The following is an 18,659-nucleotide window of genomic DNA, read 5'->3' on the forward strand; positions in this document are numbered from 1 at the left end:
CCAAAAGCACCTAAAGACAGTTACAAGGTCGGCTTTCTATCACCTGAAGAACATTTCTAGGATTAAAGGACTGATGTCTCAGCAGGATCTGGAAAAACGAATCCATGCGTTTATTTTTAGTCGAATAGATTACTGCAACGGTGTTTTCACAGGTCTGCCTAAAAAGTGGGTCAGACAGCTGCAGCTGATCCAGAACGCTGCTGCCCGCATCCTCACCAAGACTAAGAAAGTAGAGCACATAACTCCAGTTCTAAAGTCCTTACACTGGCTCCCTGTATCTCAGAGAATAGACTTTAAAATACTTCTGTTAGTCTATAAATCCCTGAATGGCTTAGCACCTAAATACATCACAGACTTGTTATCGGTGTATCAACCATCCAGACCACTAAGGTCTTCTGGCTCCAGCCTACTCTGCATACCTAGAACCAGAACTAAACAAGGAGAAGCAGCATTTAGTTCCTATGCTCCACTTATCTGGAACAAACTTCCAGAAAATTGTAAAGGTGCGGAAAGCCTGAGTTCCTTTAAATCAAGATTAAAAACACATTTGTTTAGGATTGCCTTCAACTGTTCTAGTTAACTGAATCACCACTTCTTTGTTCTAATTTCTATCTACATTTTATTCCTACTTACTTTTATTCTGTTTTAATTTGCTATATTTTAATCATGTAAAGCACTTTGCATTGTCCCTGTACTGAATTGTGCTATATAAATAAATTTGCCTTGCCTTGCCTTGCCTTTTATCGGTTATTAATCGGGCTGTTTTATTTTTTCATTTATTTTTTTATTTATGTATTTTTTCTTCCCAGTCTCCTGTCTAGCAATGTGGCAATAGGAATTGATGTCTCAATGCCAGATAGAGCTCGACAGATTTTGCTTTTACAAGTGGAGCGAACAGCTTTCGCCATAGTGCTCCACTTGATTTATGCTTGTAAATAGCTTTATTGTGATTCCTGCGAGGAGAATTTCAAATTATATGGACATTACAATGGGGGAGTAAAGGAAGAACAAGAAGTGAAAGAGAAAGAAAAGAAAAAAAAGAGTAGAGGTGAAAGAAAGAGGAGATAAAAGGGAGAGAATGATAAAACCTTCTCCGTCTGCTCCGTCACCTGGAAAGAGAGATGCAAAAAGAACAGCACAACCAACAGACATAAAGCAACAGATACAATCGAATAACACCTAGATGCCATTGCTAAATCATATATATTATTATGTAAGCTGACATGTGTAATGTGATACTTGAAAAAATGAAAGTGAAAGAACATAAATAAATAAATTATAAGATTACTGTATATAAGTGAACACTTAATACCTGGGACCCAGCACCTGTGGGAGATGTGAGAGTGCACTAGTTTAGGTGAATATTATCCAGAAGTAAATAGCTTGATAGTGTTTGTGGAGAACCAAAGGCCCGCCTTCCCCGAGCACAGAGGCAGGAGTCAGAGGACCCAAAGGGGTCCCTAAAGCAGGTCGCCCAGGAGGGGCCGACACAGGATATCTGCAATCCCCCCCCCCAAGGAAGGAGCAGAGACGACCCCGAGGAAATCCCCCAGCCACCGCAATGCCGACACCCTCAAGAGCCGCGGGGACGAGCCCGTGGGCTCCGCCGGCAGCTAGCCCGGCTGAAGTGGTCCCGGCCATGGGCCCTGGGGGCCAGAGGCCCCAGGGGCGCCCCGCCCCCGCGATGGGGGCCCTGACCGCCCCCCGGGGGGCCAGGCCCCGCGAAGAGGCCACCGGGAGTGGGCCGGCGCACGCCCGGGAACCCGCCCCAAACCCAAAGCCAACCAATGCGCCAGAGGGCCAAGGCGCCTGCCAATGTAGCGGAGGAGGGCAGGACATGGGGGGATGGGATCCGCACCTAGCGGAGACTTGACATGTTCTTGGGAGAGGGAGCGGACCACACCCATACCTGGGAAAAAAAAAAAAAAAAAAAGGAAAACTCATTCACACCATCCCTCCCTTGTGCCACACTCACCACACACAGATAAAAAAAAAAAAAAAAAGACGCTGTACACACATTCCCACATAACACTTGCATCCAACACTGACCAGAGGTGGGGGGTCACCCCAAATCGACTATATGACTGCTTGTGCCCGACCCCCGGGCCCCGGCCCCGGACCAGACGCCCCCCGGACCGGGCGGGCCAACACGACCCGTATGAGCCACCCAGCCAGAGCCCCCCTCACCCCCTAAATACCTAATAAACCCCCTCCCTCCCCCACCTTACCCTTGCCATCCCTGCCCCCCGCCCCTCCTGGGGGGAGCGGAGGCGTCAGCCCCAGACCTGGCAAGCTGCTGACTACCCATTGCAGCCCCCCGCCAAGACCCCGGACACAGTGGCCCGCACCTCCTCCAGGCCCCAGACTCCTTGCCGCCATCGGAGAACGGGGGTGTGCAGAAGACCCTGATCCTCCCTACGCCTGCTCAGATGTTGTGTTGTTGCATGTTGTTCTCAAGTGCGTTTAAAAACTGGGAGCGCCGAAGGGGATGCACGGCACAGCCCACCCCCCTTCCGGAAGTAAGCTGTTGCCAGCGCACCCCCTACGGGCGACTGCCCAGAACCCTCAATGTCTAAGTGGGAGAGGGGGTCAAGGGAGCCGTCCGAGGTGAGGCTCACACAACATAAGCCCCCCCCAGACGTCTTGCCCCCACCCCCTCCCTACCATGGCCTACATGAGTGTGAATTGTGAAAATGTTTGAAGTGAAAGTGTCTAAGATGCATGATAAAATTGGGGAGAGGGGCGTCACCAGAAAGTGGCAACCTCCAGTAACGCCCTCTCCCCCAGGACCTACATGTGTGGCGGCGAGATGGAGCAGGCAGAGGGAGGAGTCCGGGGATGGGGAGCAAATGACTGGGAAGCTATCCCAGGGAGCCAGCTCCCCAACTTACTCCAATAGGCACCCCTGCTCCCCGAAAGCCCCACCCAGAGAAGGGGGCCTCGCCAGCGGCACCACCATAGCCCGGGGGCCAGGGAGAGGCCGCAGGGCCTGCCAGCCAACCACCCACCAGGACCAACACCTCAACCCCCCCCAGCCCACCCACCAAGCCTACTGGCTTTACCCCCCCCCCAAAAAAACTAAATAAATAAATAAATAAAATAATAATATTAATAAATAAATACATAAATAAATAAATAAATAAGAGAATGGCTGCACAGTGGCGCAGTGGGTAGCACTGTTGCCTTGCAGCAAGAAGGTCCTGGGTTCAAGTACACCCCTGGGTCTTTCTGCATGGAGTTTGCATGTTCTCCCTGTGCATGCGTGGGTTCTCTCCGGGCACTCCGGCTTACTCCCACAGTCCAAAAACATGACTGTTAGGTTAATTGGCTTCTCCAAATTGTCCTTAGGTGTGAGTGTGTGCGTAAATGGTTGTTTGTCTCTCTGTGTTGCCCTGCGACAGGCTGGCGACCTGTCCAGGGTGTACCCGCCTCTCGCCCGGTGAACGCTGGAGATAGGCACCAGCAACCCCCGCGACCCCATGAGGGATTAAGCGGTTTGGAAAATGGATGGATGGATAAATAAGAGGGGGGGACCCTGGCCAGCCGGCCCGCATGAGCCATCCCAAACCCCACCCCCCAAGCGAAACCCGCACTGGAAGACGACACTAACGTTCAAACAACTCACCATACATTCGACAGTAGACATCCAGGCTGGGTAGGTCCCTACTCTCCCTCCTTCCCCCTCCCCCCACTAGCAGAGTGCCTATCCAATGAAGGAGAAGAGCATCTGCCTGGAGATGTTATTGACCATGCCCCCCTACCAGCTCAACAGGCCCCGAGGCCCCCCAGTGCACCCAAGGCCCCGTGCATGGGCGGACACCCGGGCGCGCGCTGGCCCACACCAAAAGCGGCACACCCCCCGCCCGAGGGCGGCGCGCCCCAGGGACCCCAGACCCCCAGACCCACCCCGGCTCCACCCAGCGACAGCACAGCTACCAGGTCAGTAACCCACGTCCGTCAACACGCAGCTCCCCAAGAGCGCCGCAAGCGGCTGCTGTAGGCCACCCGTAGGCTCAAGCTCCTTCCAGATGGGGGCAACAGACCCCGGAGCCGGATCCACCAGGCTCCAAGTGCCCCCAGGGCCCCAGGAACCCCTCCATCGGGCTGTTTTAAACAGTCTGCAGTCTGTCTGAAAATAGTTTTTATGGACTGTAACAGACTAAAGACCATTTTTAGCCTTTTAATAAATGTTTTTAGTCTTTGTGGCACTGTTTTTACAACTTCTTTATTTATTGGAGGAGTGTGCCAAAATAAAAGTAATAAGCCAAAGGCCAGACTTTTAAACTTTTTAATCAGTGAGGCAAAGATGGCCATTTATTTGTCCCGTAGAGACAGACTGCAGGGGGGACCTCACCTTGATGCTGTGGCTCTGTGGAAGTGCAACGTTAAAGCCAGGATTAGGCTGGAGTTTCACTTCCACAGAGCCACGCAGAACATGGAGGATTTTATGCAGCTGTGGGGTTTTAACAAGATTTTAAGTGTCTGAAAAAGGAGAACTTCAGTTTAACAAGTTCCTTATTTAAGTATTTTATGTAAATGACACTTGTTTTTAACTAAATTATTTAATTTAATTTAATTGAAGTTTGAACTTTTTGTTAAAAGTCAAAAGTCGTCTTCTTTTGTTTTTGTTTTTTATTGGCAGATGGCAACCAACTTAAGGTGTATTGGGGACATAAAAGCTTCAAAGCCAAATGTGGAGCTTTTATGTACCCAATCCATCCAAAGGTGTTACAATCAGATTTATGATGTTCCCAACAGTCCTGCAGCACAGTTAGAAATCTGACCACTTATGCCAAGTTTTTCTAATTTAATCAATAATCCCTCTTTCCATAACATCTCATACACCTTTTCTATGTCAAAGAACACAGCTATCACTATTTCTTTATTTCTTTGAGCTTTCCTTACTTCTGACTCCAGGCACAGAACCACATCCATCGTATTTCTCCCTTTATCAAAACCACTTTGAAAAGGACAGTATAAATGTTTACTTTTTAGAAAAGATGATATTCTGTTACAATTCTTTCCATAGTTTTCCCTAATTGAGATGTAAGAGCTATAGGCCTATAGTCTGAAGGCTCTGCTGCATTTTTACCTGCTTCAACACAGGAATTATAACTGGCTGTTTCCATGCTGCAGGAATAATCCCCGTCTCCCACATCAGATTAAACAGTTTTAAAATGACAGAGATGTAAAGTTTAAATGTTTAAGCATTATATAACACACTCCATCTTTTCCTGGTGTCTTCCTAACTAGAAGAACCACAGCGGACACTGAGCGTTCTTTGGTGTGGAGAACAGGTCCACTGCTGGCCTGCAGAACCTGCTCCAGATCTGAGAGATCAGGTGGTGATGGAGGGTCCAGTCTCCCTCTGGACATGATGTGCGCTCCTCTGTTCAGGACAGCGGGGATGTAAACTGCTCTGATGGAGAGCAGATTGGTGCGTTTCCAGCACAGCAGCCGTCTGGCCACCTTCAGCAGCTGAGCTGAGCCACGCCCCCTTTATGCTGCTGCTGTGAGCCTGTTGTTGGTGTGGATCAGAAGCTGCTGGTCCCGCAGCAGAGGAGCAAAATGCTGAGTCAGCTTCAGCACCTTTATGTGGAGGGACATGTTGTCTGGCCACTTCTCTGCCACTACCTGGGACAGACACCTTCCTCCCAGCCTGACAGCGTCTGTGAACACCGGGACGTGTGACGTAGGTCTGCTGAGGGGAACTCCCTCTGACACAGTGGGGGGGTTTCCCCAGTGGGCCAGGTGGGCTCCCACTGACGGAGGGACTGCAGTCATCCTCTGCCTCTTCTGGCCACAGGGTCTCTGCGCAGGCGGGTGAAGCATCTCTGCAGGCAGGCGCCTCCTATGAAGCAGAGCCAGCGGAAGCAGCAGGTGGGCCGCTGACGTCATCCCCAGCAGCCGCATGACGGACAGAGCTGTCACTCTGTGGAGGTGTGACCTGGCGGAGCAGCGCTGACAGCGTCTGCTCTGGGCTCTCGTGGTGGCCCAGTTTAGCTCCAGCCCAGAGAAACTAGCAGCTGGGACGGAGAACAGAACCTTTTAGCACTTTATGGAGAACCCAGTTCTGTCAGCTGTGGAGCCAGAGCTCTGGTCTGCACCGTCGCTTCCTCTCTGGACCGAGCCAGCAAGAGCAGGTGGTCCACATAAAAGAGGATTCTCATCCCTATAGATCGCAGCGGCATCTGGAGAACGTGCGTGGAACCAGAGAGGAACCCAACAGCAGGTTGTAGTGACAGGGAATCTCCTGGAAGGAGAAGCGCAGATACTTCCTGTGTTTGGGGATGATGGAACATGGAAGTAGTCCTTCAGATCTATGGAGGAGAACCAGTGGTTCTGGTGAACGTTCTCCAGCAGCTGTCTGATTGTCAGCATGGGGAACCGTCTCTCTGTGATCAGAACCAGTAAATAAAGGGAATAGAACCCCGTGGAGAACCCTGGAAATGACGTCTTTATCCAGGAGTTCCTGCAGTTCTGACAGGAGAACAGCGCTCTGCTCTGGAGACGCTAGAACTGTCTCCATGACTCCTCTGAACCGTGGAGGAGAGAGGAGGTGCAGCGCTCTGCTCCAGAGAGGCAAGAACCGTCTCCATGACTCCTCTAAACTGTGGAGGAGAGAGGAGGTGCAGCGCTCTGCTCCGGAGACGCTAGAACCGTCTCCATGACTCCTCTGAACCATGGAGGAGAGAGGAGGTGCAGCATGGAGCCTCTGCTGATCAGTCTGTGAGGAGGAGAGAGGGAGGAGAGGAGGAGGAGAGACAGGGGAGAAGATAAGGAGGAGAGGAGGAGGAGAGCATGAAGAGAAGATAAGTAGGAGAGGAGGAGGAGAGCATGAAGAGAAGAGAAGGAGGAGAGAGGAGGTGCAGCGTGGAGCCTCTGCTGATCAGTCTGTGAGGAGGAGAGGAGAAGAGGAGGAGAGGAAGAGGAGAGATGGGGAGAGAGGGAGGAGAGGAGGAGGAGATGAGAAGGAGGAGAGAAGGAGGCGAGAGGGAGGAGAGAAGGATGAGAGGAGGAGGAGAAGAGGAGGAGAAGAAGAGGAGAGATGGGGAGAGAGGGAGGAGAGGAGGAGGAGAGAAGGAGGCGAGAGGGAGGAGAGAAGGAGGAGACGAGGAGAAAAGGAGGAGAGAGGGAGGAGAGGCGGAGGAGGAGAGGCGGAGGAGGAGAGAGGGAGGAGAGAGGGAGAAGAGGAGGAGAGGAGAGAAGGAGGCTGAAGTAGGAGGAGGCTGAAGGAGGAGGAGGCTGAAGGAGGAGGAAGCTGATGGAGGAGCAGAGGGAGGAGGAGGCTGAAGGAGGAGGAGGCTGATGGAGGAGCAGAGGGAGGAGGAGGCTGAAGGAGGAGGAGGCTGATGGAGGAGGAAGCTGATGGAGGAGGAGGCAGATGGAGGAGGAAGCTGATGGAGGAGGAAGCTGATGGAGGAGGGGGCTGATGGAGGAGGCTGATAGAGAGGAGGCTGAAGGAGGAGCAGAGGGAGGAGGAGGCTGAGGGGGGAGGCTGAAAGAGGAGCAGAGGGAGGAGGAGGAGGCTGATGGAGGAGGCTGATGGAGGAGGCTGATGGAGGAGGCTGATGGAGGAGGAAGCTGATGGAGGAGGAGGCTGATGGAGGAGGCTGATAGAGGAGGCTGATGGAGGAGGCTGATGGAAGAGGAGGCTGAAGGAGAAGCAGAGGGAGGAGGAGGCTGATGGAGGAGGAGGCTGAGGGGGGAGGCTGAAAGAGGAGCAGAGGGAGGAGGAGGAGGCTGATGGAGGAGGAGGCTGATGGAGGAGGCTGGTAGAGGAGGCTGATGGAGGAGGAGGCTGAAGGAGGAGCAGAGGGAGGAGGAGGCTGATGGAGGAGGAGGCTGAGGGGGGAGGCTGAAAGAGGAGCAGAGCGAGGAGCAGGAGGCTGATGGAGGAGGAGGCTGACGGAGGAGGCTGATGGAGGAGGAGGCTGATGGAGGAGGCTGATGGAGGAGGCTGATGGAGGAGGAGGAGGCTGATGGAGGAGCAGAGGGAGGAGGAGGCTGATGGAGGAGGAGGCTGAGGGGGGAGGCTGAAAGAGGAGCAGAGGGAGGAGGAGGAGGCTGATGGAGGAGGAGGCTGATGGAGGAGGAGGCTGATGGAGGAGGAAGCTGATGGAGGAGGAGGCTGAAGGAGGAGGAGGCTGATGGAGGAGGAGGCTGATGGAGGAGCAGAGGGAGGAGGCGGCTGATGGAGGAGGCGGCTGATGGAGGAGGCGGCTGATGGAGGAGCAGAGGGAGTAGGAGGCTGATTTAGGAGCAGAGGGAGTCTCCAGGAGCCGTGGAGCGCCTGAACTCCTGACCTCCTGGCCACGGTGGTCCAAGCAGCCGGCAGACCAGCGAGGGACGTCGGCCCGGAGCGAGGCCTCACCAGGTCCTGAAGCGTCTCTGACTCCTCGGTGTTCTTTTTCTTTCTTTTTCACATCCTGGGAGGAGGAGGATGGAGGAGAACAGCTGGAGCCAGATGTTCCTCTGGATCATGGTCTGCCAGGTAGAAATGGTCAGACTAATAGAAATGATGATTCTTCAGTTTTTCTTTGGTTTCCTTCTTGGTGCTCAAACTTGTTGGCTTGTTGCTGAACGGTACCGCTGAGTCCAGCAGCTTCAGGACAAAGCTGAGCTGCTGGAACCTGCTGGTGCCGTCCATCCAACCATTTTCCAACAGGCTTATCCCTGTTGGGGTCCTGAGCGCTGCTGGTGTCTATCTGCAGCTGTCAGTGGCTGAGAGGCGGGCTTCACCTGGACAGGAAAGCAGCCTATCACAGGACAACACAGAGACAGACAGGACAACCAACCATTCACACACACACACTCACACCTAAGGAGAATTTAGAGAGGCCAGTTAAGCTAACAGTCATGTTTTAGGACTGTGGGAGGAAGCCGGAGTACCCAGAGAGAACCCACGCATGCACAGGGAGAACACACAACCTGCTGGTGCTGTCGCTTTGATTTAGTTTACATTTTCTCTCTTTGTTCTTCTCAGACATTCATTTTTTAGATAATGCTATTTTATTATTTTTATTTTACTGTTTATGTGTATGAATGTGATCCTGGCACTACTCTGGAGGAACAAAAATTAATGTTTCATGTAAAGATGTGACAAAGAAATGAAAAGTAAAGCTAAATGATCTGATCTTGTTATCTAAATCTTTCCCAAATCAAATTAAAACATCTCCAGCAATAATTCACATCATTTGACTTATTTTCCTAATTTTTGTTCTTCAGTCCAAAGCATTTTAAGTGCTAAATGTTCAACACTGAAAATATCAAAGAAGAAAATAAATAATTGACAAGGCAAAATATTTGGACAGCAGGTTGTCTGTTAAGAAAAAATGTCAGAACAAAGTTATTTTTTAAAATAAGTTTTAAAGTGAAGATAAAACCTACGTCAGCGTCTTTACTTTACTGAATGGAGTCTCCAGGATCTCACAGAGACGCTTCATGTCAGAGTCTCCAACGGTTCCTACTCCATCATCATAGATCCGATCTATTTCCAGGTCAGTCAGGGAGAGGTTGGACTTCAGAGCTGAGGCCACAACTTCACATTCAGTCAGTGAGAGACTACAGCCCACTAGTCTGTGGTGAGAGAAAGAATCAGATCAGTTGTAGTTAAATCAGACTAATAAACACTGATAAACAGACTAAAAGATGATGACTAAACAGTGATGTCATCATCAGATGAACATCTGCTCTTCACATCAATGTCCTGTTTGACCCACATAGAGAATCTCTTCAGTCTCTTTAGGTCTTGGTTCTACTGCAGAGCTGCTGTGTCTCTGCTTTGGTTAAAAGTTTCATTTAACCACAAAGATGAAGAAAGATCATCTAGAGTAAAACAGCAGAACTGACTAAATCTATCTGGATGTCCATGGTAGCATTTGGCCATCTCCTCTATGTAAATGATCACCAGATTATATCTAGACATATGTGAGTCTAGTGATAATACACTATAGTTGTTTTGGCTTCATCTCACTTCCAAATCATCACTAACTATACATACAAGTGACGCCTCTTCCTTTTACTGGAAGTGACCAAACTGGGTAAAATGACTGGTAGTGTATCATAAAGAAAACAGGAGGCTCCAGTTTTCATTTAGTAAAGAGAGTCATGACTTAATGTACCAGATAACGGCGTTACGTTACTGTTACGTCCACTTTAACCAAATCTTGTCGTTCCATTGACAATTCCTGTATCTCTCCACCTTCCAGCTTCAGAGCCTTTGCACCATCAAGGACAGCCCTCTCCATAATCTCCTTCACTTTCCACATCCATAACATCATCATCATCATTAACTTTCATATTTACAGCATCAACTTCTTCCGTCACACTTTTGCCAAACTGGTCCACAGTCCACTCATCTTTCCACTTTACAATTTCAAAACCCTCCATAAACTGCAGCTAATTCAAAAGACAGCAGCTTCATCATTACATCATCTTCTTCACACCTGTACATTAACTTCACTGTCACATTCAATATAAATCAATCCTATATACTCTGTGTCCCCAACTCTTGCTCATTGACTGCTGGAGATGGGCAACTGCCCCTCCACGACCTTCTTTGTTACAGAAAAGCGCAGGTGGAATAATATATATTTTTTTTACTTTTTCCCTATCAGACCCAGTCAAATCGGGACATCGTTTCACATTCCGACCCTCCTTCTTCTTCTTAAAAAAATAAAGCACGTCATGCTAAATTATCCGAGCTACAGCGTTACTCTTTCAGTTTAGACACGCTTACCGAGGGAAGTTGTTGTCAGCTGTTCTATCCGCTGAACTTTCTGACCTGCTGGTTTGCATAAATCCAAAGAAAACCTTTGACCACCACTACGTTCATTCATGCATCTGAGGTCAGTTTGAGATGTTCTTCCAAAAGTTAAAATGATTGAACACCTTCTTCTTCTTTCCTTTTATTGGCGGATCGCAAACAACTTATAGGTGCATACCGCCACCTACTGTACATAAGTGTGTAGCTCTATGGTTCCACCTACTATATTCTATTTTTTTAATTTTGTGGTATGTAAAAATAAAAACAATGCTTTATTAATTACCATATTTTCCTCCCTATCTCCATCTCGCCCTGATATTCCTTTAATACTCCATTCTCTCCTATTTTCCATAATTACTTTCCTCATCCTCTCTCTTTCCGTTGCATATTTAATGCATTTCATCAGAACATTATTTCTCTTCCCTAGTATATACAAAAACTCATTCAGATATGTGTGTCCAGTTCTTAATCTAGTAAAAATGATCTTTTCCCTTCTGCTTCTTTCTCTATAATTTTTAATTATTACAGATTTTTGAATCCTATATAATCTTCTTCCTTTCTCATCTTCATCCCATATTTTTTGCCACATTTCTGTTTCTTTCTTTTTAATTATTGATTTCCCTTCCCCTTTCCCAAATGTAATCTCAACTACATTCTGCTTTCCTAAAGTCTTTTTAGCTAGCTTGTCTGCTTTTTCATTTCCTTTCACCCCTTCATGTGCCGGCACCCAACAGAACTGAACATCTATTCCACACCTATATAACCTAAATAAACTCTGATGAATTTCTAACACAAGGTCTTTCCTATTATTTTCTCCTGAGTGAATACTTTCTATTGCAGCTTTTGAATCTGTACAAATTACCACCCTATCCGGTCTAACCTCCTCCACCCACTGTAAACTAAGAATAATTGCAACCATTTCTGCTGTGTATATCAATAACAGGTCTGTTAATCTTTTACATATACATTTATTAAACTCCGGAATGAATATCCCTACTCCCACATTTCCCTTTGAAGTTTTTGAACCATTTGTGTATATTTTTAAATAACTATAATACCATTGTCTAATATATAAGCTAGTTTTAACCCCGACTTCATTATGTTTCCATTCTCTTTTCATTTAATGTATTTTAAGGTCAACTTTGGTTTCTGGAAACAACCAGGGTGGCACAGCACTAATTGGGTTATTTTTTGAAAATGTCTTATCATCTAACTCATATATCTTTGTCCATTTATTCACAGTCCAGACAAAACCCTTTCTTGTAAATTTGGAATATTCCCAACAGTTCTTTATTATGCTTGTTGCTGGGATTTCTTCACAACTACTTTTAATTCTGATCCAGTACAAAAGGGAAATTCTGACCCGTCTCATTTCTAAAGGAGTTTCTCCAGCCTCTACTAAAAGAGCATTTATGGGGGTAGTCTTAGTTACTCCAGTAGCTATTCGTAATGCCCTATGTTGTAATTTGTCTACTATTTGTAATGATAATTTTGCTGCTGCTCCATATACCATACATCCATAATGATTGAACACCGATAAACCTCAGACTGGTAGATTTCCGCTTTGCAAAGACCTGCCCTACTCTCCTTCTGATTGGCTAATGTCCTGGCTCTGCCAGATGTCATTGGTTGAGCGCAGCTTCTGTTTAAAATCTTGAATAAAAAGTCCACAAGGAACATTTTGCGCTCATTTTCCTAATGACAAAAGTCCCTCACAGTGACGGAGAACTTTAAACCCCTGATAGTATTACTTATTCAGATCAGAAGGGGGGGAATAGTGGGGGTTCTAGACCAAATTTAGCAGGGGGGGGGGGGGGGGGGGGGGGGGGGGGCCAGAGTTTTTTCACAGGGGCACAGAACAAAAGTTTTTTTGGGGGGGGGACTTAACAGGTCAACATTTCATCGTTTAATATATTAAGTAAGCCAAAGAGCCAATCGTGGCTCTGGAACTGCAGGTTGCAGACCCCTGATCTTTTCTCAATACAGCAGGAGCTTAACGTGAAACAGCTTAATTTTTAAATATATATATTTTTTATTTATTCTTTTATTATTTTGTTATTTTATTATTGGGTAAAAACATAAAACGAAAAAAAATACAACTGATCCAAATGACCAGTCATAGTATCTTTTTCAGCATTTATCATCATAAGAAATTTAATATCATGTCTTTTGTACAGGGACCAGGAACAGTTCTACAGGGGCAAAGGCCCTGTTGGCCCCTGTCTAGAACTGCCCCTGGGGAGGAATGTATCCACCCCCAGGGATAAAACATGAATGACCAGAGGGGGGACATCACAAACAGAGGGGGGGGCTTACTCCAAGGGTTGAAGATGTCAGTGACAGTCGTAGACACTGGGAGACAAACATAGTTGTGGACTGTTTCAGAGAACAATGAAAGCTAACCTACTACTTAGAGGTTAGGAACTGAACAGCAAGACAAACCAAGGCTGTTCAACCATGCCACTCATCTAGGCTGTTTTTCACACAGTGTTTCTGATCTTCTCTGATTTATTTAGTTTTTACAAAGAAGTCATTTACGGCCCAGATTACCATCACCAGCAGACCAGAAGTGGCCTACAGACCATCAGTTCAATAGCCCTAACCTAAAGAGTGATTTTCTAAAAAGGTGAATTATGGGTAACAGCCCAATGAGTGAAGAGCTGTTTAAAGTTTAAAATGTGTCTCTGGATGATTGAATCTTTCTAAAAGATCAAAATCTGTAAATACCAAAAGCTGCAGCAGAGCTGACCTGAATGAGCGGAAGATTTAGAAATCTGAATGGTTGAAATAGTCCAAAGTATGAAAGAAGTAGTTAAAGGTCCAAAAACGTCCAGAACCGACTGAATAATGAAGAATAAACCGGACGACAATAATTCTGAGTCAGCATCAGTCAACGAAGACATCTGGACTCACCGAGCCTTTCTGCAGTTCCTCACAGCTGGAACCAGTCTCAGTCGTCCTGCGTCTGATGTGTTGTACTTCTCCAGGTCCAACTCATCCAGAACCTCCTCTGACATCTGCAGCATGTAGGCCAGAGCTGAGCACTGGATCTCTGAGAGCTTCTCTGGTCTGTTCTCTGATTTCAGGAACTGTTGGATCTCCTGATAAACTGAGAGGTCCTTCATCTCCATCAGACAGTGGAAGATGTTGATGCTTCTGTCAGGAGAGATTCTACCAGTGATATAATCAGTGTTCATCTCCTTCAGGTTGTTGATGACTCTCTGGATGGTTTCTGGACTGTTCTCTGTCTGACCCAGCAGGCCTCCTAAGAGTCTCTGGTTGGACTCCACAGAGAGGCCATGAAGGAAGCGAGCAAACAGGTCCTGGTGGCCATTTTCACTTCTGAGGGATTTATCCATGATTCTCTTCAGGAAGTCATCCAGAGATGTTTCTCTGTATCCTTGTCCCACGAAGTTCTTCACCACCTGTGTGTTCCTGCTGGTGAAGCAGTGGAACATGTAGACTGCAGCCAGAAACTCCTGAATGCTCAGATGAACAAAGCAGTAGACTGCTTTCTGGAAGATCACACTCTCTCTCTTGAAGATCTCTGTACAAACTCCTGAGTACACTGAGGCCTCTGTGACATCCAGGCCACACTGCTGCAGGTCTTCTTGGTAGAACATGATGTTTCCTTTCTCCAGATTTTCTAACGCCAGCCTCCCCAGCTTCAGGAGAACTTCCCTGTCAGCTTTCATCAGCTTCTTCTGACTCCTCCCATGTCCTCCATAGTACTTGTTCTTCTTCCTCCTGGTTTGGAGCAGCAGGAAGTGAGAGTACATGTCAGTCATGGTCTTGGGCAGCTCTCCTCTCTGCTCTGTGGTCAACATGTTCTCCAGAACCGTAGCAGTGATCCAGCAGAACACTGGGATTCCACACATGATGTGGAGGCTCCTGGAGGTCTTGATGTGGGAGATGATTCTGCTGGACAGCTCTTCATCACTGAACCTCCTCCTGAAGTACTCCTCCTTCTGGGCGTCGCTGAAGCCTCGTACCTCTGTTACCCTGGCAACACATGAAGGAGGGATCTGATTGGCCGCTGCAGGTCTGGAGGTGATCCAGACCAGAGCCGAGGGAAGCAGGTTCCCCTTGATGAGGTTTGTCAGCAGAACGTCGACTGATGACTTCTGTGTGACGTCAGAAACCAGCCGACTGTGGTTGAAGTCCAGAGAAAGTCTGCTTTCATCCAGGCCATCAAAGATGAAGAGAAGTTTGTGGCGAGCCAGCTGCTCTGCTGGGAGCTTCTGGAGGGTTGGATGGAAAACATGGAGCAGCGTGAGAAGACTGTGCTGCTCACCTCTGATCAGGTTCAGCTCCCTGAACGACAACAGAACCACCACACGGACATCTTGGTTCTCCAAGCCCTCGGCCCAGTCCAAAGTGAACTTCTGCACTGAGAAGGTTTTTCCAACACCAGCGAAGCCGTTGGTCAGAACCACTCTGATGGCTCCATGTTGGTCAGGTGAGGCTTTAAAGATGTCGTGGCACCTGATTGGAGAGTCATGGAGGTTCTGGATCCTGGAAGCTCTCTCCAGCTGCTTCACCTCATGTTGTGTATTAACTTCTTCACTCTGTCCCTCTGTGATGTAGAGATCAGTGTAGATCCTGTTGAGGAGGGTTCTACTTCCTGGTTCATCACTTCCTTCAGTCACACATTCACATCTCCTCCTCAGACTGATCTTATGTTCCTCTAGAACCTCCTGCAGACCAACATCTGCTGGAACAGAGAAGAGACAACTAAAGGAAAAACCTGATATAGTGATGAAGTTGGAGCAGAAACATCTGGAACATCAGGAGGTGTCATCATTAGAAGGTGTCTTAGTTAACATAATGTGATGCTAACCAATGGGATCCATCCTTAGAAGAAGAACCTTGTTAGATGGTCACACAGCAGAGTTCTGCCTCTGCTTTGTGGCCAGTATCTGTTCACTGTCAGGATCTGATTTACAAAGCAGATCAGATGAAGAAATGCTGACAGAAACATGCAGCAGCTTTCAGCAACATGAACTCTTTAGCATCAGGTCACCATTGTCCTCGTTTCTCTGCTTCTATCTGACCTTCTCCGACAAACACAGCAGCTACAGAAGAGGCAGAGAGACAGAAAATGGTTCCTGGCAGCATTTCCAGCCTTAATGAAGGAAATCTGGAGGAAATGCTCTAATCTGCCAGAGAAACAGCTCCTTGGATCAGGTAGTGTTCACATTTCAGATGCTTTTCTCCCTCACTGACAGGATTGGATGTTTTAGAGAATAATTACAGATTAGAAATGACATGGGACTGATTTGGTCCTTTAGAAGTAAATAGCAGATAGAAATATTCCATGTTTCTACAAATATATCTGCTGTAATCTGGGATCTATTGTCAGAGGAAACAAAGGTTTCTGTCTCTCAGACTTTCCTTCCCTCTTTCTGTAAAGCAGCAGTGCAGCAGGTTGTTTTCTCCACCTTTTTATTTTCATCAAAATGAGCTGCAGCTTTAAGGGGAAGTCCGGTCAACAAGGAAAAATCAGGGTATCATTAGCTATAACTAAAACTAATACGTTTGTGGTTATTCAATGAACTTATCATTAATCAATAAGAAAATAAAAACATAAATTGTCGTCTGAATCACTGTGTATGGGGGCTGACATTGCTGCCCATATTTGGAAAGTAAGGGGTGTTTGACATCACATCCTGTGACGTGGAAAAGCGGAAGCGGCGACAGCATTTCTCCGCTCTTTCCATGCAAAGTCAATAGGAGCTGTTCTACACAGCTGCAATCATCAACAATTTTTTTGGATTTCCAGAGGACTTCACCGCTGACATTCCCAAGGGCTATTGCTGAAGCAACAATGCCCACGTACATGGCCATTGGATGTTTCAACACAACTGGTAAAAATGGAAAAAACATTGCTTATTTCAACTTCCCAAATCATGAGCCACCGGGCTCGGCGCTGGATTGCCAACTTGAAGAGAGCGGATTTGCCATCTAAGTTCTGGCCAGAGAGAAAACACGTCATATGCAGCGACCATTTTGAAGAAGAATGTTGTGAACATGACATGAGAGCGAGGATTTTCGGTAAGTTATTTTTTATTTTAGAATTTTTAATTTAGAATTTGCGGGGATGGTCACCGACCAGAGGGGCGGAGGGATACCACATGTGATGTGGTATCCCACCGCCCCAGCATGTGCTGGAACGCTTTTATATTTTAATATTTATACAATAATGACCACCTGCCCTATTTACTAGAGGGCAAATATATAACTTAAGTCACTTCAGCACGATCTCTCCTCCGCTGTGTGTGTGTGGTTGTGTGCGCTCCGCTGCAGCGCCAGCAAAGCCGTGCTGCAGCGGAGCGCGCACACACACACACACACACACGTATACATATATACTGTAGGACCCGACTGAGTTTGCACTGGAAATAGGTACGCTGGATTCCGTCAAAAGTCCGGTTTCTGTCAAGAAACTGTTCTAAAAAAATCCATATCGCTATCAGATGATGATAGCTCCACGGAACTCCTATCAATGTTACTAAGTACTTCATCACTCTCTGCTTCGTACAGAGCACCAGTGGTCGCCATCTTGGAAAATAGTGTGCCGTGACAAACAGAGCGTTGAAACTTGCTCAACTGCGGGTCCGCCGAGTGACGTCAAAAAAGGGGAGGTGACAGTACTATTCTTGACCAAGATGGATTCCTCCTAATAAACATGATTAAATAACAATTATTCATAATTAAAAAAACTTATAATTTTTTGCACAGTATGTAGTAGTTTTATATTTAAAGTACTTTCAGCAGTTTGAATTCTGATTTTGACCGGACTTCTCCTTTAAGGAGATGTTCAGTTTTAATGCATTTAGCACAAAGGGCTGAAAACAGAACCACTTCAAAGCAAACCCAATAGGTTGTTGGGTTGAATGCAGACGTTACATTTACAGCAGCTGGAAATCCAGAGATTCAGGGCAAATAATCGATCCCAGAAAGACTTTAAACACTTAGATTCCCAAATGCCAACTAAAGACGAGGAATTAGTCCAACAGAGACGGTAGAAGGAAGTTCTGATTGGAGATGTTCAGTCTCACCTGGAGCACAGCTGCTCTGATTGGCCGCCAGCAGTCCAGGTCCTCTTCTGGGTCTTTTCCCACACTGGGGGCAGGAGGAGGGTCCTGATGGAGCAGACTGGACCCAGTATGACGTGATGCACTGTCTGCAGAACCAGTGTCCACAGCTGGTAGAGACCGGGTCCATCAGGACCTTCTGACACAAAGCACAGCAGGACCTCTGCTCCTCCCCACCAACGCTGCTCCTCTTCCTCCCTCTGTGAAGACATTTCTTCATCACTGAAACATTCACTACCAACAGGGTGGAGCTCCTCCTGAAACTGGAGATGTTCATGGAGGTCCACCACAAACAGCGGACCAGAAGCTGGGTCAGAACAGAACCTCCGCTTTGCTTTCTCTTCATGGAAGCACGATGAGTTCACTCAGATGTTTTCTAAATTCTTCATCACTTAATTGTTTCTTGAAGAAGCACAATCTGTACTTTATCTCTCTTTAAACAGTTTAGTATGGCTTTCCTCTTTATCACATTATTAATGTTCCAAGTACAGAACCTAAAGGTGCCAGAAATCACCGTATAAACCATTTCATCTAGTTGATATTGCTGCATATGTAGTTTTTCCAAAGAATTTCATTTTAATAAATAACATAATTTTGTAGTTTTATCAGGCCAAACGTCCCTCCTCAGTAAAAGGGTTGTTATGGTAACGATATGCAAATCTACCAGGTTGACTTCACTCTGATTGGCTACAACAATGTCATGATATGAGTTTTGTTATGGTTTATGTTTATTTGATTATTAGTTCTCTCTCCTGTCTTAGTATTAGCTCTGGTTTTTATTATTTGCTTGTGTT

The 18,659-nt window shown here is 47.0% G+C and overlaps 1 protein-coding gene across 1 annotated transcript in view; it reads right to left on the minus strand.

Moving 5' to 3' along the window:
• Positions 1–18,085, minus strand: part of LOC118562424 (NACHT, LRR and PYD domains-containing protein 12-like) — a 79,058-nt gene extending 60,973 nt beyond the window's left edge. The window contains exons 1-3 of the mRNA XM_036134797.1: positions 17,830–18,085; positions 13,682–15,479; positions 9,391–9,579 (exon numbers count right to left, since the gene is read on the minus strand). Coding sequence (XP_035990690.1) covers positions 9,391–9,579; positions 13,682–15,479; positions 17,830–18,085 — 2,243 coding nt within the window. The remainder of the gene's footprint in view (positions 1–9,390; positions 9,580–13,681; positions 15,480–17,829) is intronic.
• Between the last annotated feature and the right edge of the window lie 574 nt (positions 18,086–18,659).

This window comes from Fundulus heteroclitus, unplaced genomic scaffold, assembly GCF_011125445.2.
Source record: "Fundulus heteroclitus isolate FHET01 unplaced genomic scaffold, MU-UCD_Fhet_4.1 scaffold_91, whole genome shotgun sequence".
Lineage (NCBI taxonomy): Eukaryota > Metazoa > Chordata > Actinopteri > Cyprinodontiformes > Fundulidae > Fundulus > Fundulus heteroclitus.